The sequence below is a fragment of the Gracilinanus agilis genome, chromosome 3 (genome assembly GCF_016433145.1).
Source record: "Gracilinanus agilis isolate LMUSP501 chromosome 3, AgileGrace, whole genome shotgun sequence".
Taxonomy (NCBI): Eukaryota; Metazoa; Chordata; class Mammalia; order Didelphimorphia; family Didelphidae; genus Gracilinanus; species Gracilinanus agilis.
Genome location: NC_058132.1, coordinates 264151865 through 264175940, shown reverse-complemented (window position 1 = coordinate 264175940; position 24076 = coordinate 264151865). Strand labels below are relative to the sequence as shown.

The window sequence follows — 24076 nt, the reverse complement described above, 5'->3', positions numbered from 1 at the left end:
ACCTCCTGACACCTGGCACTCTATCTACTGAGCCATCTAGCCACCCCAGAAACAATTTTTAACATTGGTTTTCTGCTGTTTTTCAATCTAAATTTTCTTCCTTCTTTCCTTGCCTTCTCTTTGAGGTGGCAAGCAATACAGCATAAGATTTTTAAAAACACATCCACTTCCAATCTAATCCTTTTTTTTTTTTTTTAAATTAAAAATACTCAGCAAATATGCAAACTATGAAGAGTATTTTGGCAGGTGTGGAGAGGATATACAAAAATGAAATAAAACTCATAGACCTCATACTTTTTAATGTAACTGGAACCTTCCCTTTAATATGAGAAGAATAGAATCCCTAACTCAGCCTTAGAGGCAAAATCTCTTCAGGATGTAGGTAGTACCTATACATTTGGCTTTTGCTTGGAATCAAGAGCTCTTGGAAGTATCTCTTTTTTCCAGTCTTTTAATCTCACTAACAAGAGAAGTTTTACTATTTCCAACTTAGTTAAATGAGATTTTAAATTATTATCATAGTATTTTTTCTATATTCTATCTTCACTTCTAACTAAAATTTTGAAAAGACAAACATGATAGTGTTATTAATATGGGCAAAAACACTTTTTTTTCTTATTTTGAGTTAATAGTTTTCTGGTTACTAGTTTCTACAACAACCTGCTTTTCTTTTCTTTATCTTTTTTTGTTTGTTTTTTAATTCTGTTTGAAGGCATTTCCTCAGATTTCTTTACATGGATCAGAATCCTATTCGGTGTTATCAGCTGATATGTTCCCTCTAACTTTACAATAAAAAATTATTTTTTGGTTTAAATGAGTTTGATGTTATTAAAATCTTACACTCTATCAAAACTTAACTTTTTAAGTTACATTTTCAGTACTTCACAAACCCATGATTTTCTATCAATGAAGCCATTGTCCTCCCCTGATTCAGATTACCATCTCTCTACAATTTAATAAACAGTCTTGATGAATTTTTATGGGCAAAAATATGTCACCTTCAACCAGATTGGCTGGTGATCAGCCTTTCCAAGCATAGATAGATTAATCCTTGGTTGAAAAATAGTCTCTTGTTCAACCTACACTTGAAATTTTCCCAGAATGCTAACCGTTTAAAGATATGTGATTTCACAAACTTTTTGAAGGTAAATAAATTAATAGTTCTTTAAATTATTCCTTAAGTCTGCCCTCTTAAATAAAATGGATAGTTATGAATTAGCTGTGGTCTCTTTAGAGATATCAAGTTCAACTATGCCATATTTCTATTTTAAATTTTTTTTCCATTCTAAGCAATCTTATTTTATGTTTTTTTTTTGCCAATTACATGAATAACAAAATTTCCACATAAGTTTTCCAAAATTATATGATCCATATTGTCTCCCTTCCTCCTCTTTCCCTTCCCTGAAGTGATCCTGTTTTAGTGGTATATTTTCTATTCAAGGAGAAGTTTGTATTCAGGACCCAAAAGGTATTTCTGGCCTGAATTTGAAAACTGGGCAAAGTAATGCCAGGGTAAGGATCATGTATAAATGGTAAAATAGTAGTTAAAATTTAATACCTAGCCAAAATGTATTTGGATGGTTTTGTAGAACTGCACTTTTCTTTTTAATCTTTGTTGCAAAGAATGGGTCATGTAATATTAAAAAACAAAAGGCATCATTAAAAAGTAAAATTATGCATTGATGATAGTTGAAATTGTTTTCAGTCATTTGATCAAGAGAACACTAGTCAGCTTTATTAGCTTTATTCAAAGAATAGGTAACATGAAGCCAACCCTGAGAGTTTAAGGGGAGAAGTCTATTCTCAAGGTAGATATATTAGAATAATTTTTTATAGTGGACTCCTATTGGCTTTCTACACTCATCTAATTTACTAACTCTTTTTCTTACTACCAAGAAGTGGTACTAAGATTTTGAGAGACGATACATGAGGCATAAAATAGTTGAGATGTCTTTCAAGAAGGAAAGATAGAAGGGAAAACATTTTTGACAGAGAAGTCAGCCTTGCTTGGCATAGTGGAAAGATCATGATGTCAGAAGGGTTGGCTTTGTCAGCTCTTATCTTCAGAACTATGTCTAAGACATTTCCCACTTCTATGTATGAGTTTCCTTATCTGTAAAAAAGTGAATAATACTTGCCACTTGGTTATTGTGAGGGTGGTGCTTTGTAAATCTTAACGGTACTATATCAGTGTGGCATTGATGCTGTTGTTGTAAGAGTAAATTTGACTGAACTGAAGATTTTAATTTATTGCTAAATAAGAAATTAGTCTAGACCAGAGATTCTTTGTCTAATTTTCTCAGATTCCTTGGGGAAATCTTTGGGGGACCGTGTACTGAAAATTTTTACAATTTTGATAACTATATTTCAATATAATTATTTCTTCTGTACATTTTCTGAGAAGTGGTCCATAGTTTTTAATGGGTCTGACAAAAAGGTTCATGACACAAAAGTATCATCATTCCCCTCCCATCTATTTTCCTGGACTTCCTCATCTTCAGGTGGCATCTGAAAGATGAAATCAACTCAAAACTCACAACTTTGCTCATTTCCCTTTCCAGCTACATGACTTCATCAAGCCCCCAAGCTAAGATTTCCCCCTAACACCTCCCTTCCCCAAGCTTTTCAACTTTTGGGGTATGTTGTACCTTTCACCCCAACCTCCCTCTCACCCCTATTAGATTGTGAACTCTTTGAGGGCAGGGACTATCTTATACCTTTCTTTGTATCCCTGGAACATGTTAGGCACTTATTAAATGTTTATTGACTCTGACTCTTAAATAGATAAGATTAATATACCTTGATCTAGAAAGACATTTGGGCCTTTTGATTTGTGGGTCATAAAGTACATTGTAAGGAGTTTGAACTCAGTGTAAAAAGCATTTAAGAGTTGCTCTAGGTTTCAGATCATAGGAATGGCATCATTAAAACATGACTTTAGGAAGATTCTTGCTAAAGCTATCTGTTTAGTCTCCCTCATTTTACAACGTAGGAGCATTCAGAACAGGTTTCTCCAGCAGGTGTGTGGGCCAGAGGGAAAACACTGATACTGCTTCTGCTACTTCTAAGGAAACCAGGAAAGCTTAAGTACTATTTGTGGTACTAAAAGTGCAATTATAGGATACACTTAAGTTTTATACAAGCAGGAAAAAAAGCAGGAAAAAAGCATGGCCTGTATTGGATCATAATACTGTATTTCCTTTCCGTTTAGTCTCAAAGGAACAGATGTCCCTCTTCCTCCACTTTAAGGGCATTACCTGTGCCTTTAGTCACACCTCTTCCTATTTCCTGAAAGGTCTCGTTCCAATATGTTCTTTCTCACTTCTCTGACTCTTTCCCCTTTGCTTTCAAACTTGTAGAGATCACCTCATCTTGAATAAAGAATTCCACTCTAGCTACCTTTTCCCCACAAAACCTCTCAAACAAGGATCCTTACAGTTATTACATCTGCATCCTTTAGCCCTTTTTTACTCCCTAAAACTCACTAGTTTACAAATTCCACAGCCTTTTCCATCCTTCTGGTAGTTCCGTGTTCTTCATGTTACACCTCAATAATTTCAAGTGTGTTGCATTATTGTAAAAAGAAAAGGCATTTAGAACATTCATATTTGAGTCCTGGCTCTGATACTTCTCTATTTTCTTGATACTCAGGCACATCTTTGTAAGCCAGCCTGAGGAAAAAAGAATTAATGGCTTCATTGTCAGCAATAGGAAATCGGGAAGAAGAAGTGACTGAGAGGCGATGATGTTAGAGTTGTTTTTGACATGTCACATATTAGTTGTTAATGAGATATAGGAGATGTAGCCACATACATAGGTGGTTGGAATTAGATGTTTAAATGGCAGCTTTTAAGGGGAAGAGCAGGGGGAAAAGGACTGATCCTCTTGGAATGCTTGGTAGTTACAAGGAACTTGGTAGGTACAAGGTAAGAAAAATGAGAAGAGTGGCAAGAGACATTAATAGTAAAACATTATTTTAGAGGAAACTGAGCTTACAGAATATCACATGGAAACCAGATGGTTAGTTGTTTTGAAGAGGTGAAAAAGAAGGAGAACTAAAAAGAACACAATGGATTTGACCTGGAAGGAGATCCCCAAAAGGAGTTTTACTAAAATCATGAGAATTGAAGCCACAGGTGCTTAAAGAAGAAAAAGAAAAAAAGATGGAATGACATTTGAGTTTTGGGGGTTGAGTGAAAGCTTTTTAAGACAGAGAAGACTTTTAGGGGGATTATGATCATGCATCAGACCTTGTTCCAAGAATTTTCAAGAACTGTGCAGACAGTGCACGATGGGATAGCCATCTGGGGGTCTTTGTTGATAAACTGTTATAAACGTTTCTAGTGTGAATAGCCACAAACATTTTCAGTGCTTTTTGTTGGTTGAGTAAACCGATGAACATGAATGCAAAAGCAAAATTTGACGCCAAATCATAGAAGTTGCCATAAACACAGAAGTTCCCTAGTGAGGACACTGCCTGTGCCTGAATTTCATTTAATTCTACTGCTACCATTTCTGAATTTTTCTGGTGACTGGCCAGACTAGGAATATGAGTGAAGACAAACTGATCTGGTCTCAATGTATACAAATAGAGGTAAAGCAAGTAGATGAAAGAAATGTTAAAGGCTTTTGGTAGGTGAGTTTGGCCTCCCTTATTACTGAATGGAATATACTTACCCTTTTGCCATGAAGGTTTGCAACCTTGGTGTATGCCTAAATCTACAGCTGCTCCTCAATTCCCAGATGGCAGCTATGGCTGGGAGTACTTTTTGCCATCTGCATTTAACAAGGAGTTTGTGAGCATTTCTTTCTCTCTCCAGGGGGATTATTGAAAATGGGGGAAAAGTAATTTATAAGGTAGCTATATAGTATAAACAATTTTAGTCACTTTATGAGCTAGAGCTTATTCACCTGTGCCTACTTATATTACCTATAGATATATATAGTAGTAAGAAATCATTTCCTAATAGGTTTTGTGTGTGTGTGTGTGTGTGTGTTAATGGATTAGTATATTGAGCCAAACTCCACAATTCTTGTCTTCTAATACTATACGAGGTACCATTGTTGGTATTGTCCATCATGAGTGATCATATAATACAAAGTGTTAGATACTGCTCTTCAGATGAGATGTATGCCTGGCTTTAAAATTGGTGGAGGAAAGTATATATTATAATATAATTTGATATGATATAATTAATATAATAACATTGGGCTTTTTTAAAGTAAATTTGCAGGACAGAATCTTAGCCAATTTAATTACTCCTAATATAATCAGTAGATCCATGTAAACTAAACCCGCCTGAGATTTACAATATTGTTCATGCAGTTTTACTAGGAAAACCACATAACACTAGAGTATGTGGAGAAGGAAGTTCCCAGTTAAAAATCAAATTTCTACTATCTGGAAATAGAGGAATGACATCTCACCTTGAAAATGAACATACTTGCTACCCTGGGGATTCCCAATTGGGGAGGTTATTAATTGCTATTTTTCTTTTGCTCATTTTTTATGAATCATAATTTTATTTTTTAAGTGTGTGTTAAAGAAATATAATCTAATAATTAGTAGATACAATTCTTAATCTAGCATCTTTTCTTTTGGGGATGGTTCTTCTGTTGGGGTAAATTCTCTAGGTACCTTATCCATTTACAAAATTATGCACTTGCCATCTCTGCTCATTTTCAAGTTCTCTGTTTATAAAACCATTAGAAGGTGTGAAATGTGGCCAAACTTCTCAATTTATGGAAAGCATTTGAAGAGGGATTGAGTTTCCTAAAAGTGAGGAAATTTGGCAGCAAGGTGATCAGTTTGAAGCACCCAATAGGTATCTTGCATTTGTGTATCTGTACCATGTTCCTTTGTCACTATTTCTGTGGTCACCAGTACTGTGAGGGATTTCCCTTAGCAAGTGATTGCTTCTCTCCTAGTTGTTTTCAGTTCTATAAATGAATCATAGAACTAGAAGGAACAGCCCGTTAAAGTTCATCTAATACGTTGGTAGAATACAACCAATACTTCTTTCAAATGCCATTGAGTGTCACCCATATCATAAGGTTATGTAATCTTGAAAAAAAATAGATCATTAGCAATTTCTTAACTCTCAAAGCATTTATTTTCTTATGGTAAAACTATGATTTTGTATAATTTTTAATATAGTTCTTAAGCCTTCAAATTGATAATTAAGTCATGAAGATTAGCAAAAGAGTTCTCACTAAACAGCAGTTCTGAATGAATTCTATGAATGAAAGTTATTGTTTACTTGATGATTTTTTTTTTAATGCTGTGGAAAAATAAATAAATAAAATTGAGAATGCTGACCTTGATCTTTCATTTACAGGCGGTAGAAGAAGAAGATAAGATGACACCTGAACAGCTGGCAATAAAGAACGTTGGCAAGCAGGTGAGATGTACCACATTACATAGTAACGGGCTCTGTGGATTGTCCAACTGTATTTTAGGGCCTGTGTAGGGAACTTTCTCTGCTTTTTTTTCTGTCTACTGCTTTGTTTTTCTCTGGTCTACATTCAAGACTTTGTTTCTTATTACTCCTCCATTTATTCCGCTTCATTCAAACTAGTCTAACAGTCCCTCTCCTCCCTGACCATTCTCTGTACTTCCTATTAAATGCCTCCAGGACCTTTAAAGCCTAACTAACTCAAATAACATCTCTTCTATGAATACTTTAGTAATTCCCTTAATTGGGAAGGACCTTCCCCTTTTACCCTCATATATAACTTTGTTTTCTTTAATACACTTATATATTATTGTACATTGTAGTTACCTCCTTACTGGATCCTATCCAAACTTCTCCCCAAGTCTCTGCACACAATAGGTACTTAATAAATGTTTATTGGACTAAAGAAATGTGAAATTAATTTCAGGGACATTTGATGCTCTTTGTGCATTTTTTGTTCTTTGAAAAGTTAAATCCCTAATAATTCACTTACCTAAGACAGCTATTTTGTTGAAATTATTTTATAAGGAATAAATTTTTAAAGTCTGGCTTTAAACATCTGTTGAATAGATATTTGTGTGGTAACTGAAATTAAAATCCCATACATACAGATTTAAATAGTTATCTATGCTCTTACCCCAAAACAGAGGGGGGAAAATAAGAATTGAGATACCTAAAAATATATAATTGTGTTCAGAAGTAGGTGGTCTTGGGTTTTACGAAAAATAAACATTTTATTCCCTGTCATTGAGGGAAGGGAAAAATAAAAATCTCACCTATTAGGAGACTCTTTAGATTAATGAGACTGTTTTTTAAAGAACATTGAATACTTTTTTTTTTCATTCCATGGAACATGGTTATCATATTGCTGATGTTGGCAGAATCCCGCTATTTCAGATGCAAGACACTAAGCTGTCTTTGCTTTCAGCCATCCTACCATATGCTGTGATCCCATCACATCTCACAAGCTATGTAGGTTTGGGCCAGGACCATTCTTGGATGGGAAATCTCTAAGAAACACCCAGCTGCCACAAGAATGTAGTGTAGATGACTGAGGAGAGGATGCTACCAGTTTAGAGCCAGTTATCCCAGTAAAACACTAGGGGCACAGTTCATCTTTAAATGTAATAAATGAAGATTCTATTATGTCCTAAATATTATTTTCCTTTAAGAAAAAAAGTAGTGGGTAAGATCATTTTAAATAAGCTTTTCTTATGCCTCCCATTTTCTGTATATTTTGGACATATGTAGTATAGTTTTTTGCTACATGGGTATGTGATTTTGTTTTTAATTTTCTGGTATACTTCAAATTAAGTTACCAATTTTTTTAGGGTTAGGAATTCCTATTTGCCACTTGTAGGAAATTTTCCATAATACTCAGAAATTATTTGGGCTGTAGGATATATGGTATTTGAAGGTGTTTTTCACTTTCCATTGTTTTCACTGATACAACATCCTAACTTCTTTTTACTTGGTCTTTTAATGTTGGGTTTTCTTTTCCACCTAGTAGGGAAATGAAGTAGCTAATTAAAAAATAAGTAAACCGAGGGAAATTGGCACTTTTTATGCTCATAAGGATCATCCAAAAGATCTTAGTATTTCAATTTTGGCCTCTTCTCCATGAAGGGACAAACACACACACATGCACGCACGCAAGCAAACGCACGTATGCAACAAAAAAACAACCCAAACTCTTATTCTATTTCTTTTGCAAATCTATCTTTCTGATTCACCTTTTAACAAATTACAGTTTTGTGGTTTATCCATTTGACATTGCTGGTTGAATTTTGTGGGAATTCAGTGGTATAGATAACCTCAGGGTCTTGAACATACAGTTTACAGAGACATAGCCAAGTAATTATTTGACCGATGAGCAACTGTGTAAACTTGAGAGTCTTGGGTATTTCAGCAGTACCTATTAGCATTGTTTTAATTAAAGATTTGTTTATTGTGTCCATTACACACTACCTTTTTCAGCACTTTTTATATTCAATTACAAACTACTTTTGGGCTGGAACATAATATTATTTGCCTAAATTTTCTAGCCATTTATAAAAATGCAAAAAAGAAAAATTCTTCCATCCTAATTTAATCAGTTTTTTCCAGCAAAACAACAAAATTTAGCCAAATGGCCTTATCAGTACTTGTTCTTATGTGTGAAATTGCTTAAAATTAGTATTTAGATTCTCTCAACTTCAAACAGTAAGTTTCAGTTAAAAAAATCTCTTTTCCAAATCAGTCAAAACAAGGCATATTGAAGTAGGTTTATTAAAATGATGCCGGATTTCACTGATCTTCACTTTCATTAGGCATAGTTCTTTTGTATATTGTTCTTAATAGATTCACTCAGTTAAACGTGTGTGTGTAACAAGAGAGAAGTTCTTTTCCTCCCAAATAAACACAAGAGTACTGCTTATAGAATTCATTATTGTACATTCAGACCAAATTCTGGAAGAATATGAGCAGTGATGATATAACTTATCTGTTATATTGGAAATTGAATTCAACAATAAATGGTAAGAGTTGAAGTTATAGGTTTCAGGAAATTTTAAGTGTAGCATAGTTTATCTCAATTTTTCCATTTGCAATATTACCAGGCACTGAAATTTAAATGTACCAAAATAATTCTTTTTACTGCTGCTAAGATCATTTCTTCTTTTCTTCTTTTGTTTTACTTTTAGGACCCAAAGCGTCATTTGGAAGAACATGTGGATGTGCTTATGACCTCAAATATTGTCCAGTGTTTAGCAGCTATGTTGGATACTGTTGTATTCAAATAATAAACAACAGAAAGCTATTAGTGATACTTTCAGTGTATATTCGTCTATTGTTTCTAACGCTCACAATCAGTCGACTGCTGAAGGTGTATTTGGTTAAATGGAAGACATCTGGCATCATTTGCAGTCCAAGAGCAGCTCTGTAACACCTTTGGGTCTCTGTTGTGCAATTACTTCTGTTTCTTTAGGTCAGGATCTTTGCAGATTCCAAAGTAGTACAAGAATACATCAAAGTGGACAAATTTTATTAAGTTACCATTTAATATTTGAAGAAATCAGTAGTACATATATATTTTGATTGTTGCTACATAATAAAAATACATTTACAATCTATCTAGTCTCCTGAGGTCTTTTTGGCACTGAGTGGAATTGACAGTATTACATTTGACAACACTCTAGGAAGCTCATACAGATGAGATGTGTTTTCCTTTACATTTTGAAGCTCTTATAACACATAAAACATCAGTGTGATAACAAAACTTCACAAATGAAAAATGGTTGCCATTAGTTTTCAGCTCTCACATATAACCCAGAAAAAGAGTGTACATGAACATTTTGTTAAAGGCATTCAGGTGAAATTTCATACAGAAACTACTATTAATGTAGCACAAATTACATTCTCAAGACTTAGATGAAATGAATGTTAGGAAGGGGAGAATGAAGTTTTCAGTTTGTTGGTTTGTTTGTTTGTTTGTTTGTTTGTTTGTTTGTTTTTAAGGAATAAGAACTTAAAATGACATTTTTGAGCCCAAAGAGGCAACTATAAGTTCTTTAGACTTTCCAGTTCGGGCACTTGCAGATGAAATCAGACTATCTTCTAGGCATTAAAAAATGGTATATTTATAAAGTGATACTACCTCTGTCTAAAATCAGCTTCCAGCTTGAGATGATGATATCATCATTAAGCTTTTTGTTTTCCATTGTGTGCATCCCACTGTACTGAACACCAGAGGCTTTGGGCAAGTAGCTTAACTTGTTAGAACCACAATTTGTTCATCTGTCAGAAGGAATAATAATACTTATACTGTCTACTAAAAGGCAATCTGAGTCCATAGGAGACTGGTTTGGGAGTCAGAACAACCTTTATTCAAATCTTACCTCTCACATATACTAGCAAGTCATTTAACCTCTAAATGTCCTAACTATTTTTCAAGTTATATGTGAGCGAAGTATCCCTCTATGCAGATCGGTAGAAAGGATTTCCAAACTGAGAGTTCCTTACATGGATCAAATTCCAGGTCTGAACAAAAAAAAAACAAAAAAACTGCCTCATCATAGGGTTGTGTCAAGTGCCTTTCTAAATCATAAAGCATTATGTAAATAGAAACTCATTATATAGAGCTTGGCAAAGGAGATTCTCAAATAGCTCATTATAAAATGTCTAGGCAAATATTGAAGTCTCCCTTCCCAAAAGCTCCCAAGCTCCCATAATCTTAAGTGAGCTTAACAAAACCAAAGCTTCTTGGGTGAGGGTGTTTTTTAGTGCTGTGCCTTTCAGGAAAGTTTTACTTTGTGTGTTTAGAATTTACCTGGTTGAAGTTTAAGGCAAAAATTAGGAATCGAAGCTTTTCAGTATGCCTAGGTGACTTTTTGGGTAGTCACATATTTTTGCTTTTGCCTTCACTTACCCTGCTTTCCCAGAGCTAACAGAAAATAGACTATGTTGAGTTTTGTTATATGGCATGGACTAGTTGGGACTCCATTAGGTGACCCACAGATTAGAAAGTATGGGGAAACAACAGTATCGAAATGGTTTGGGTCATAAAAGGGTAAGTATATTGAAACTGAGTACCCAACCTAATGTAGGGCTTACTGGAGTCAAGAGACACTTTGTTTCCCATCCTAGCTGGTGTGAGGTACAAGAGCCTTAACCTTTGAACCTCAATAGCTTCACCTGTAAAATCAGAATAATACCTGTACAACCTATTTACCAGGATCTGGTGAGATTACACTATTATATAAAGCACTTTGTAAACCAAAAAGTGTTTCTTGAAATGTCAGCTATTATAGGAATGGAACAGGGAGCAGGTATACAGCACTTGGATTTCCATTATCAGAAAAAAATGGCTATTTTGCTTTACCTAGCTAGCACAAGCCTGAATGAAGAGAATATTCCAATCTAGCAGGTATATTTTTAAACACTTTTTTTTCCTCAGATAAAATATGGTAGGTTGTAGGATTACGCAAGTTATTTTATTTTGTTTTGCTTTAAAAAAAAAAAGTTAATGGATTCAAATTGAGTACAAATAGCTTTAAACTGTATCTTTTCAAAAAATGTTGCTTCTCAATCTTTATGGGGTCCAAGAAGTATGAAAAGCCTTTCCTCATTCTGGGCTTTTATATATTCCCCTGTTTCTTTTAACCGTCCAGCATTTCTCTGCTGCCCCTCACCTCCAGCCCAAACTCCTCAGGCAAATTGTTCTCAAACACAGACTTTGCTAGAATAGCTGTTAATCAAAATTCCAGTTTTCTTAGTAAACTGTTTTGAATTCAGATTACCCAGAATCTTAGTTCAAAGCACTTTTCCCTCCTGAAGCTGCTGCTAAATTAGAGGCCTTCACTCAAAAAGCTATTCCAGTGCTGCAAAGAGAATTATCTAACCGAGTGTGTACATATCTTTCTTACCCAAAGGAAAACGCTACTCTCGGTGTCTTGATTTTTCTTATTTTATAGCCTTTGGATTATTTTGTAAACCTTGTTCAGAAAAATCAAGTTTGGCCTTGATAACTTTGAAGCAGAGAAAGAGCAGATTTATCTTGGTATTCATTTAATTAAGTCAGATTCGGAAGTGCCTGGTGCTCCTTCCCCAGCCTCCCACCTCATTGGTATTTTTTCCCAGTCTTTAAAATCAAGTCCCAGCCCCAGCCTCTGGAGAATGCTCAAAGTGGAGTCCCGAGGAAGATCATCTCTGTATTTAGAATTGGTAGAAATCATAGCTATAGAGTCTGGTCCTCTACACATAAAGAGGCCCTTGCAGGTGAGTTCATTTATCCCGGAACAGATTTTTGACTTGGAACCAACTGACTTCCATATCCAGTGTTTTCTACCTATACTTTCGAGTTTAGTTGTCTGACTTTCTCCCTACTTCCAACCATGTTGTTCTCTTTTTCAAGAGAGGCAATCGGGGAAATCGTGATTCTAAACGGCCTATGGAAAATAAATAAGGGGACACAACATCTCTTGCTGGAGTTAAATCCCAAAGACCTCAGAATGACTAGAATCCCGGCATGAAACAAGCCAAATGTGGTGTTTTGTTTTTTCTTCTTGAAGGAGTTTTGCCACATTTTTTCCCTTCTAGAAAATTCTCTTTCCTTGTGACTGGGTAGCCTTGGAATGCATAAGCAAACCTCGAGTGTGTTCGCCTTCCCCCACTCCATCCCGTGCCTTGCAGCAGTCCAAGGTCCCAGTTGGTAGCTTTGGCGTCTGTGGCCTTCCCCACATACCTAACCCATGGCACGAAGTGTTGTAGGTTGACCACCTATAGAAGACCAAATTTTGTCCGCTGTGCCCAGAGCTCATAAAGTTAAAGAACCTGGTTGACCCCTCCCCTGTATATCATTACCATTCCAACTCTACAACTCTGGTCTCCCAGTTATGGTTGATCCCTGCCACAAGAAGGTGTTGTTCTTGCAAAGCTGAGCTCGCCCTGCCTGCGGAACAAGAGTTCTGGGGAGCCAGCTTAGCTAAGCGACGTCCCCCTTCTTCAAACGCTGGTAGGAAAGAAAGGAGTCCCCCCCTTCCCTTTCACCGCACCCCCCCCCCCCCGTCAGGAGCCCTGCCAGGCGCTGTTTCGTTACCCATCCCCGGCCTAGCTTCCCTCCTCTGCCCAGGTGGGTGGCTCCTCCTCGCAGGCTGAGTGCAAGGGGGAAGCCCGCTCCATCTCAACCACCCCGCGCTACAGTCGCTGCGGGCTGCAGAACAATGAGGCGGAGTGAGGAGAGAACGAAAAAGGATGGGAGGTGCGCTCACGTCCGTTCTAGCGCATATTGCGCTGGCTCCCGGGGCGCGGGCGCACCTACTGGTGGACAGAGCTGAAAGTCCACCCGAGGGAGAGTTCACAGACCTGTCTGGGCTGAACCGCGATGCTCAGGTTGCGGTTCCTCCTCTCTCTTTTCACCCACCGCACACAGCCTGGCAAAGAAAGCTGCAGGAGGGCGGGGTTGCGGGTGCACCCTACAGTGGGGAAGCAGGTTTGATCACTCTCTCTCTCGCTATGCCAGCTTCCCCCGAGCCAGAGTAAGCTGGGTGTCTGTCTTTTATCTAGCTATGTCAGTGATTTGGGGATAATCTTATCCCCCTCCCCCACCTCCACCCCTCAATCCCCTCACACATACATCGAGGTCGCTTCGGGCCTTGTTCTAATTATGATTTTAAAAACCTCTTCAAATGAGGGGTTTCTTCCCCTCCTTTTACAAAATCAGAGACGTGGGTTAATTTTCTCTCTAGGTCTTCTCTCTCTCTCCTTTAGCAGCGATCCTAGTTTTGACACTACTTCCATTTTGTGTCTCCCAAGACCACTGCATCTGATATTTGTATTTACAAAGGGAACAGTCCCCTTTTCCCAGCCTTGCTTCTGATCCACTGGCCACGACAGGGGACCTCCCATGGCAAGAAATGCAAAAGCCTGAATATCACATCAGTTAGATGCTTCAAAGATAATCTGCATTCAAGCACGCAGATAAAATATTTATTTACTAAAGAACCCGTAAACATCACTGCAAATACATCAAGGCACTTCAGCTCAACAGCTTATTATTATTTCAAAACCTAAAAATGAGATCCTATATTGCCACTGGGTCTGTAGTCAACCAAGAAACGAAAACCTTCCAGAAGTGGGTGGGTTGGTTACTGTTGCCCACTCCGTCTCCTCCCACATCACACTCACTCTCCCCACCACGACCACTACGAGCAGCGGCTAATTCTTGAAAAAGAAAGGGGGAGGGGAGGGAGAATAGAGAAGGGGGAAGTATGAGACACATGACCCATTCACAAAGGGCTAACTCAGGTATTGTGTACTTTTGTATTAGCTGGAAAAGACAAATTCTGGAACTTTTACAGGGTTAGTTGAGGCCACCGGCTCGTGGTTTGTATACTTTGCACTTTGAAATGGTTACATTCAACTGAATATTTGGCTCATTCAAAACTGAAAAGTCTCCCAACATCGAATCCCCTCCCCCGTCCCTCCACCCAAAAGAAGGGAGGGGGTTGGAAAATGTTTAGTAAATGGCAAGTCTTTTGAATTTTCCTAAAGCAGTGGTCACAAAGCTTAAAGGTGACACAACAATGATCACGTAGAACCAACACACACTTTCCCCCCCTATTGCCCACAATAAAATCATCTCCTTCAAATTGCCATGATCATCGCGACCAGGAGCCAGGTGATTATCCTAATTAATGTCTATCTAATTAAATTACTGTCAGCAGTTAACCAATGGCAGAAGCCGTTTCATCGGCTGCACAGGCAGCAAGATCAAAAGTGAGCCTTTTCTGATTGCTGCATAGTGTCAATTGGCCAATCTCTTCTCCCAGGGAAAAAAAAAAGTAAATCAAACCTTTGAGAAGCATTTGCTGGTTGAAGTGCTTTCCGTCTAGTGAGGGGGTCTGTGGATTTCTAGTTTATGATAAATAGCACTTTAAAAACCAGGGAAGGGAGGGCGATTGCTCTGGTTCTAGAGCTATGCAGCTGGAGCACTGTCTTTCTCCTTCTATCATGCTCTCCAAGAAATTTCTCAATGTGAGCAGCAGTTACCCACATTCAGGCGGATCTGAGCTTGTCTTGCATGATCATCCCATTATCTCGACCACTGACAACCTGGAGAGAAGTTCACCTTTGAAAAAAATTACCAGGGGGATGACGAATCAGTCAGATACAGACAATTTTCCTGACTCCAAGGACTCACCAGGGGACGTCCAGAGAAGTAAACTCTCTCCTGTCTTGGACGGGGTCTCTGAGCTTCGTCACAGTTTCGATGGATCTGCTGCAGATCGCTATCTCCTCTCTCAGTCCAGCCAGCCCCAGTCCGCTGCCACTGCTCCCAGTACCATGTTCCCTTACCCCAGCCAGCATGGACCCGCGCACCCTGCCTTCTCTATCGGCAGCCCCAGTCGCTACATGGCACACCACCCCGTGATCACCAATGGAGCTTACAACAGCCTCCTGTCCAATTCTTCGCCACAGGGCTATCCAGCGGCGGGCTATCCTTACCCTCAACAGTATGGGCACTCTTACCAAGGAGCGCCTTTCTATCAGTTCTCTTCTACTCAACCGGGACTTGTGCCCGGCAAAGCTCAGGTCTACTTGTGCAACAGACCACTCTGGCTGAAATTTCATCGGCATCAAACAGAGATGATCATCACCAAACAGGGAAGGTAAAAGCTACATTCGTTGCTGCTGCTACTGTTCCTGCTGCTGCTGCTCGTACAGCCGCTGCCTGCTGGACTAGCGGATAGTCCGCAGAATGGTGGCGACTAAGGCAGTGAGGGTCGGGTGAGGGGGGGAATCAGCAGCAGGGGGGTATGAACCCCGATTTTCCTAGCTTACAAAAAAGATAGTGGAGGGATCTGTGCGTGTATGGGGTGACAACCGGAAGGGTAAAGGTGCGATCTAGAACCACGATCTGACCTGCCAGGGTGGAAGATGGGAAAGGGCCGTTTGGGCACCGGCAACTGGAGAAGGATGCGTTCATTTATTAAGCGGGGTCCTTCCTTGCCTCTCCTCCCGGAGAGAGGGAAGATCTGCCGCTAAAGCCACTCCAACCCACCCCTCTCTTCCTCCACTCCCCAGGTCCCTTCCGCGTTCTTTTTTCTTTCTCCTGGTCCTGTCTTTAACCCGACATCTATGCTTTCTTGGCAAGTTTTGCCTTTACTTCTGGGGCATTGTTTGTTTTTTGTTTTGTTTTCGCACAAAATCTTTAATGTTAATTGTTCTTTCTTCCGTTATTTTCTTCTTCCTATTCCCTCCCTCTTTTTTAATTTAAATAGGCGCATGTTTCCTTTTTTAAGTTTTAACATTTCTGGTCTGGATCCCACGGCTCATTACAATATTTTTGTGGATGTAATTTTGGCGGATCCCAATCACTGGAGATTTCAAGGAGGGAAATGGGTTCCTTGCGGCAAAGCGGACACCAATGTACAAGGCAAGTTCTTCCAATTAACACTTTTTTTCTGACACATATTTAGGTGAGAATGATTAATTAAAGCCTTTGTGGACTGGCTCGAGCGACTTTAAAAACGATTGGCCAATTTTTTTTTAAAGAAAAGGAGACGGGGAAGGGGGGGGGAGAGGAGTAGACTATACAAAAGCTAATTTAATCATTTATAGCTAATAAAAAGAAAAGAATGCCTCCAGAAAATTCCTCTTTAAAGTGATTTACTGATCAAGGTGTGTGTGTGTGTGTTTGTGTATGCATGTGGGTTCTTGAACACGGTGGCAGGGAGTGGGGGTGTGCATGTATAAGCAATGTATGTTTGTTTCTCTAGGAAACCGGGTCTATATGCATCCCGATTCCCCCAATACAGGGGCTCACTGGATGCGCCAAGAAATCTCTTTTGGGAAATTAAAACTTACAAACAACAAAGGAGCTTCAAACAACAATGGCCAGGTCAGTGAAACACACACACACACACACACACACACACACACACACACACACACACACACATACACTCACATCTCCCAATCCCTCCTCTCTCGTCTCCCTCAGCTTTTAAAATTAACTACCAGAAAGAAAAACAAGTAGTACTACCTATTTCTTATATTAAATTATCTCTTCCCTTCCTCCTCCTCCTCCTCCTCGAATCAAAACAGTTTCCCCTTCCTGGAAAGACAAGCATTTGGGTTTTTTCTGTCTTTTAAAATTTAATTTCAACCTACTAAAATGAAATGAACAAAGAAACACGGATTAAAATCTCCCTTCTTACCCTACTTCCTCCCAGATTCCCAAAAGCAAATATTCAGTTGATTGGTTTCTGAAAGAAAAGCCGGATTTTTTTTTTAGGGTGAATAAATGCAAGACCCTCCTATGGGGGGGGGGGAGGGAAGAGATGGCCTAAGGGATGGGTGGTTCGGGTCAAATTTTCTTGAGAGTGATCTAGTCGGATTTTTTCTGACAGCTGTGAGATGGCGAGGTCTTATCCCTAGTTACCAGACTAGCGAGCAGAGGCAGGTCCTGCAAAATATATAATATATGCCTCATACTGCATCCACGCGCGCACACGCACACACTCGTAGAGGCACACTGTTTTAACCTGCCGCTGGGTCTCTCCCCTTTTCTCTCCGCACGACAGATGGTGGTTTTACAGTCTTTGCACAAGTACCAGCCCCGCTTGCATGTGGTGGAAGTGAACGAAGATGGCACCGAGGATACCAACCAGCCAGGGAGGGTCCAGACTTTCACCTTTCCAGAGACACAGTTCATAGCGGTTACCGCCTACCAAAACACAGATGTAACCGGGCTTGTACATTCTATTTGAAGCAGGCATCACCCCCAGGTTCTGGCAGCAGCAGCAGCGGCAGCAGCAGCAGTCACAGCGTTTAGCTTTCGCAGGATAGGAGGGAGGTGCACCCTCCAAAAATTGCTGGCAATAGGGGAATACGATTGTTTATTGCCTCTGACTTCGGGGACCGGTTTTGGTACTTAGCTGGTCTCCCGGATCTCTGGCGACCTTAATTCGAGGAGTTAGAATTGGATCTGTAAACAAGAACAGATAAAAAAAAACTCTTCCTCAATTTTTCTTCCTTTGCAAAACAAGCAGATCCCCCCCCCCCCTTCCCCCTTGCATTTTCATTCCTGGCGAGCGCCTTCGTTATCACAGAAAATCAAAATGCGTTTGAAACTGTTTCCTAGGTGGGCAGGACTGAAGGCTAAAACGAACAAAAATCACCACCTTGGGAGACTGAGGAAACATTCATATTAAGGAGGGAATATTCAGAAGGGAATCAGCTCCATTGGTCAATCCAGCATTCTTTTTTAAAAGCAAGTTTTTAAAAGCTGTCAATAGCTGCTGATGTCTGGAATGGGGGTGATGGGGCAAAATACACTAAAACTTTTATTTTATTAGTAGGTGCTTTCATTTAGGTGAAACTTGGATTTAATGTGTGAAATGAAAATTCTCTCTGCTCATTGCAGTTGCTATACCAATGTCAACACAGTCTTTCTAAATGTCCCGAAAGGGTTCCAATAGTCAACATCTGGTCATAAATTCAATCTCGCTGGAAATGTTTCTGACCGAATAAATATATTGCTTTTAATAAGCATTTGTGATATGTATTTAAAATTCTATAAACGCAGAACAGGAACTAATGAAAAACATGCATTTAATTTGGGCCTTTCATTTAAGTTATTACTCATTTAAACTTTTCCGTTACCTTCCCCCCCCATATTTAAATAAGGGAAGCCGTACATCTAATTAATGAAAGTATCCTCCTAATAATGGACTGATTCTACATTCTCAAAAGTACGATTTCTCTGACTTGGCAGATAAATATGAATCTTTTTCTCCTCAGATTACGCAATTGAAAATAGATCACAACCCCTTCGCAAAGGGCTTCCGGGATAACTATGACACGTAAGTAAATTTGTTTCTGTTTTTCTTCATTCTTCGGGGTCACAATAATAAGTGCAACGTTTATCAGTTCAATAAAATTGTAGAATTGTGGAATAGAAAGCTTTCAGGAAGTGAAACGTGTGAGGATGAGGTTGTAATGGGGTTCCCTCCCTTCCTCTCCCTCTTTTTTGTTTGTACCCTTTTCTGAGGTTTTCTTAAGTTGGTTGCATTTCTGGTGTAGTCAAGATGTTTTTAGTTTCTATCTAGCTTTTATTTGAATTGAGATGTTGTTCAGTCGGTTCTGGGACTTTGGCTTGGTTGTTGGAAGATAGTTTTGCCTCTGGGTTCAGTCCTGTTGTGTGTGGCTGCAAGATGCCTAACTCAGATTGTTTGCATCTGAAGCTTGTCCCGGATTCTGCCCGAAACTGCACGTTGCTTTGGCAGTTGGGAGAGTTTTATTGGCATATGTGACATTCAAGTTTCCTATAATAGCATTTCCTATTCATTATTGTGGACTAGATAAAAATGTACAGAAGCCTACAGCTAATGTGATGAACTGCTTGCTTTAACAGTTTGAGTTTGGGGAAAGAGGTGAAGCGGGATTTGGTGCACATTTAAATACCGTCAAAAGGAAATGATTCCCCCCCCCCCAAATTTTTACTTTCTGGATCTGACTTAGAAACTTACGTTTATTCTTTTCCCTTCCATTTCCCTTTTTCATATTTGTCCCTCTTGTCTTACTTAATCTTCCCTTCTTTGGGGGCAACATTTCCGTTTAAACTCAATCCCTACTAAACTCACTCTAGATCAGAGCATTAGTGTAGGGGACCAGGCTCCGTGGCTCTGGGTTTGGATGGTGGTGGATAGTGAGTTCTAAATCTAGATTTCAAAGGAGTGTGGGGATTCCCCCTATTTTTTTTCCCTTGACCATATAAGGGAAAGACACAAGTCTTAATTAGATGGCTTGCTCTCAGTGCCTGGGATACTGCCACGAAGTTGTAGCCGCCCTCTGCGTAGGATCAGATTAAATTTGCAGGGAAAAAAGAAACAGGGCTGCGGCTTCATTTCCAGCTCCGGGCAGATGCCACCATTTCTTAAACCCCTAAATCCAATCTGTACTCGATTTTGTCAATGCTATGAGAAGAGTTTAAGAAACTGTGGGCTTGGGTTTAGGATGATTGATAGTGATACATTTTGCATCTTCATCTTCTTTTTAAAAAGACCAACCAAAGTATTATTCTTCTATCGAAAGATTATTCAAAAGTAACTGTGCTCCCCCTATTTACTCCCTCCCTAAAAGAGGAGTCATGGGACAGTCTTTTGCAAAGGGTTCTAGCTACAGTATAGAAGACAGGTAAATCCAGAATGCGTTGGTTACCAGAGATATTACAGAAGAGACCTTTAAAATCCTAGTTTTTTAAAAAATTTATTATTAACATCTGTTCGGTTGCATTTAGTGTAGCAAATGGGTCTAGGATTCCCAAGGGGTTCAGATCTAGTTAAACTGTCAGTAGGTGGTTAAACCAACTTTTGGCAACACTGTTTCTGTATCTTAGTAAATAAAGAAGAAAGAAGTAGTTGCTTACTTTTTTTCCCTTCCAGCCCCCTTAGTTTTCATCTTTAAAATACAACAAAATTTCAGGACAGAGATTACTTATATTGATTATCTAGTGCAGAGGAACCCTTTTACTTGTTAATGCTCTCTTGTCCCTCCCCAACTCCTAAAAGGCTAAATGTTGCAGAAATCTATTTTAAAAGGCACTTGCTTATGACTTCTTCATCTTTCTTTTCCCCCCTTTGATTTTAAAATCAGCTGGTGTTTATTATGGAAAAGAGCATTTTTCAAAACCATGTAATTTTTTCCTGAGCAAAAAGGAAATATTGCTTTCCTCCCTTCCTCCTCCCTTGCACTCGAATTCTGAATTTTCCCTTTATTTATTTATTTATTTGTTTGTTTGTTTGTTTATTTGTTTGGGGGAAGGCAAAGTTCTGAAAAATTAGATTTCAATTTAGATGTTACCCTTGGAGAATTCAGCAGTTGTTTTTGTGGCCAACAAGTTACTCTCTTCCAAATGGAACTGAGATATGAAAGAACTCTTCTCCTTTAGCTACACATCCTTCCCCCCCCCTCCTCCCCTTCCCTCAATCTTTAAAGATGCATTGGTGAGCATTTTAGGGCTCATGTCTTAGTTAACTGAAAGTGGAGGATTTTTGTTGATCTGTAGGTGGATACATTCCTATTCATCTTAACAGCCTTTTTTCTCCCTCAAATAATCTCTAATGAGGTTCTATTAGCCTAGAGGCCTAAGCTTATTCTCTAACAAAAGTCATTCATGCCACTGTAGGCCAGCACAGCAGCTGCCAGTGACCTAACCCTACCAGTTAAAGCCTTTTGGGATTGCCTGGGGATAGTTGGATAGCAAAAGGTTTCAGCCTCAATTTTTTGACAGCCAGATTCAAGGCTCTTATTTGTGTGAGATAGGGGTCCAGAAAGAAGAATGTGTGGGGGATGTTGGATAAGAGAAATATTTTCCTTTGTAAAAACTTTAAATGATTTCTCTTTCATAGTTTCTTCCTACAAGAAAAGATTCCTTTTTTTGTTTGTTTGTTTTGGTGGGTGTGGAGGTAAAGAGAAAACAATAGAAGACTAAAAAAGTGCCTCCAAGATATTCTAGTGTTGGTTGGGCTCTTTTCCTTCAATAGCTCCTTCTGAGGGTACACACACATTTATATTTCTTGTATCATTTATGCAAGAAAAAGAAAAGATGAATGTGCAGGCCTTTGAATTCTAAGAAGATATGGATTACTTTCTAAGGGACTTAGTGAAAGTAACAGAGGGTGGAAGAAGAGTGGTAAGAAGGAGAAGGAGGTAGAGAGAAGGGGGAGCCTTTGTTTAAAATTTCTCTCTAAAACCTTAAAGAAAAAATCTCCAGAGTACAGAAACCCCTTGACCACCAGAGCCTGTTAATCAAGTAACTCCTTGCAAATCGTTCTGGCTTTGTGAATATGCATAAATATGTTTTGACCAAGCAAAGGGCAAAAGAAGACCTTCTGTTTGTTTCCTTTGCCCTTGAACTGTACATTTTGGAAGGACCGTATGTGCATGACAAAGAGACTGAGAAACGGAAGAAGTGGTAGTCTTAGTTCTATAACTAAGGGCCTTCTTAATGCCCAAGTACACGGACCTTCCTTACGGGTCAGTGATTTCCTAGGGTGGGGATGAAGGGATGCGTGCCCTCTCTTGTCCCTCCCCCCCCTCCCCCCCAGTCTTCATAGAGGACGGCTTCTTGAAATTGGGCATGGCCACAGGAGGGATGTATACTTATTTTGGGAGGGAGGTTAGGGGAGGAGGTCAGAGTTCCCTCTCTTTTCCTGACCCTGGGGCTCTCTTCCTCCACTTCCTCCTCTTCTTCCATGGACACTGCGTGCCATTCCTCCCGTTTCTTTCTGTCTCTCCTTCTTGGTAGGATTTACACGGGCTGCGATATGGACCGCCTGACCCCTTCGCCCAACGATTCTCCCCGCTCGCAGATTGTGCCAGGGGCCCGTTATGCCATGGCCGGCTCCTTCCTGCAGGACCAGTTCGTAAGCAACTACGCCAAGGCACGCTTCCACCCGGGGGCCGGGGCCGGCCCAGGCCCAGGCACAGACCGCAGCGTGCCTCACACCAATGGGCTCCTGTCGCCCCAGCAGGCCGAGGACCCCGGTGCCCCGTCGCCCCAGCGCTGGTTTGTCACGCCAGCCAACAACCGACTGGACTTCGCCGCCTCGGCCTACGACACAGCCACTGACTTCGCAGGCAACGCAGCCACCTTGCTCTCGTATGCGGCGGCAGGCGTCAAGGCACTCCCGCTGCAGGCTGCAGGCTGCACGGGCCGGCCTCTGGGGTACTACGCAGACCCGTCTGGCTGGGGGGCCCGCAGTCCCCCGCAGTACTGCAGCAAGTCCAGCTCCATGCTTTCCTGTTGGCCCAACAGCGCAGCGGCGGCCGCTCGCATGGCCAGCAGCAACCCCTACCTGGGCGAGGAAGCAGAAAGCCTGGCCACGGAGCGCTCGCCTTTGCCCCCGGGCTCCGAGGACTCCAAGCCCAAAGACTTGTCCGACTCCAGCTGGATCGAGACCCCTTCGTCCATTAAGTCCATCGACTCCACCGATTCTGGGATTTACGAGCAGGCCAAGCGGAGGCGGATCTCGCCGTCTGACACGCCGGTGTCCGAGAGTTCCTCTCCACTCAAGAGCGAAGTGTTGACCCAAAGGGACTGTGAGAAGAACTGCGCCAAGGACATAGGCTACTACGGCTTCTACTCTCACAGCTAGACTTGGCCGCCCCACAGCACCGCCTAGGCCCCGCTTCAGCCCCAAGACTCCCTCTCATCTCCCCCTCAGGCCAGACCCGGACAAGTCTTTCTTCTTCCCCTTCCATTTCCACTCTCTACAACCCCACCTTCCGCATCTCGTGCATTTTCTTTGAGTCCTACCATTGCCATTGCCGTCTGCAGTGAATAAATACAGATCTCCAAGTGTGTTTTTAACCTTTTTTTTTCTTCAGTTAGCGCACTGATCTTCAACTTTAGCTGTAACCCCCAGCCCCTTTAAATGTCCCTGCTTTTCTTCCCTTCCACGAAGTTGCCCTTATTTAAGTCTCTACCCTGCCTTCCCTCCCCTCTTCTCCCCTTCCTTGGCCTACTATTTGTTTGTTTGTTTGTTTTTCTTTCCTTCTACTGTACTTGTAATGAAATCCTTCACCTTTGGGAGATCTGGACAGTCCTTGGTTTTGCCAGGCAAAAGCCAAGCAGTGCTATAGGAATGCAGCAATTCCAATCCTTTCCACACCTTTTTCCAACCCTTACCCTCATTAATAAATAGGACGCCTGACTCTAGAAACTGGAGCCCATACAGCGCTTCCTTCCTTATCCATGAATGGATGGATGGATGGTAGGGATGTTAATAACTTTAGTGGAACAAAGCCTGTGAAATGTCTGTACATAGTGTTAATTTATTGTAATGAATGGCTAGTTTTTATTCTTATTGTGAAGGCACAAAACCAGTTCATGCTTAACTTTATTTATTTATTTTCCTTGAGAGATGGTTAACTATATTCTAGAAGCTCTGGTAATGTAAAATGGCCAATAGCTATGGCAATGAGTAATGGGTTTCTCACTTCTCTGCAATCCCTCGCATGGAATAATTTACTCTGTGCCCTAAGTGCACATAGCTAAGGAGTACCTACCCACCCTAACTCCTATAAAGAATGGAAATCTGTTTATAGAAAAGTAAATTAAATGGCATGATGCCTCC

General features: G+C 40.1%; 2 protein-coding genes across 4 annotated transcripts in view; both read left to right on the top strand.

The window, feature by feature from the left end:
• PSMD14 (proteasome 26S subunit, non-ATPase 14) overlaps positions 1–9545 on the top strand; it is a 106886-nt gene extending 97341 nt beyond the window's left edge. For all 3 annotated transcript variants that reach the window (XM_044669833.1, XM_044669834.1, XM_044669835.1), the window contains 2 exons: positions 6339–6401; positions 9137–9545. In XM_044669833.1, the coding sequence (XP_044525768.1) occupies positions 6339–6401; positions 9137–9235 (162 nt within the window). In that variant the 3' untranslated portion in view covers positions 9236–9545. The remainder of the gene's footprint in view (positions 1–6338; positions 6402–9136) is intronic.
• A 5364-nt stretch (positions 9546–14909) lies between these two features.
• On the top strand, positions 14910–23095 carry TBR1 (T-box brain transcription factor 1). Its single transcript, XM_044666565.1, has 6 exons — positions 14910–15601; positions 16214–16368; positions 16712–16833; positions 17519–17677; positions 18738–18799; positions 22246–23095. The coding sequence occupies exons 1-6, from the start codon at positions 14910–14912 to the stop codon at positions 23093–23095; spliced, it is 2040 nt and encodes a 679-aa protein (XP_044522500.1).
• Positions 23096–24076: the final 981 nt, after the last annotated feature.

Bases quoted from the DNA above. Each gene is read 5' to 3' on its own strand.
- TBR1 (XM_044666565.1), top strand. From the start codon at position 14,910: ATGCAGCTGGAGCACTGTCTTTCTCCTTCTATCATGCTCTCCAAGAAA. The intron at 16,369-16,711 runs GCAAGTTCTTCC...TTGTTTCTCTAG, and splicing joins AGCGGACACCAATGTACAAG to GAAACCGGGTCTATATGCAT. The intron at 16,834-17,518 runs GTCAGTGAAACA...TCCGCACGACAG, and splicing joins CTTCAAACAACAATGGCCAG to ATGGTGGTTTTACAGTCTTT.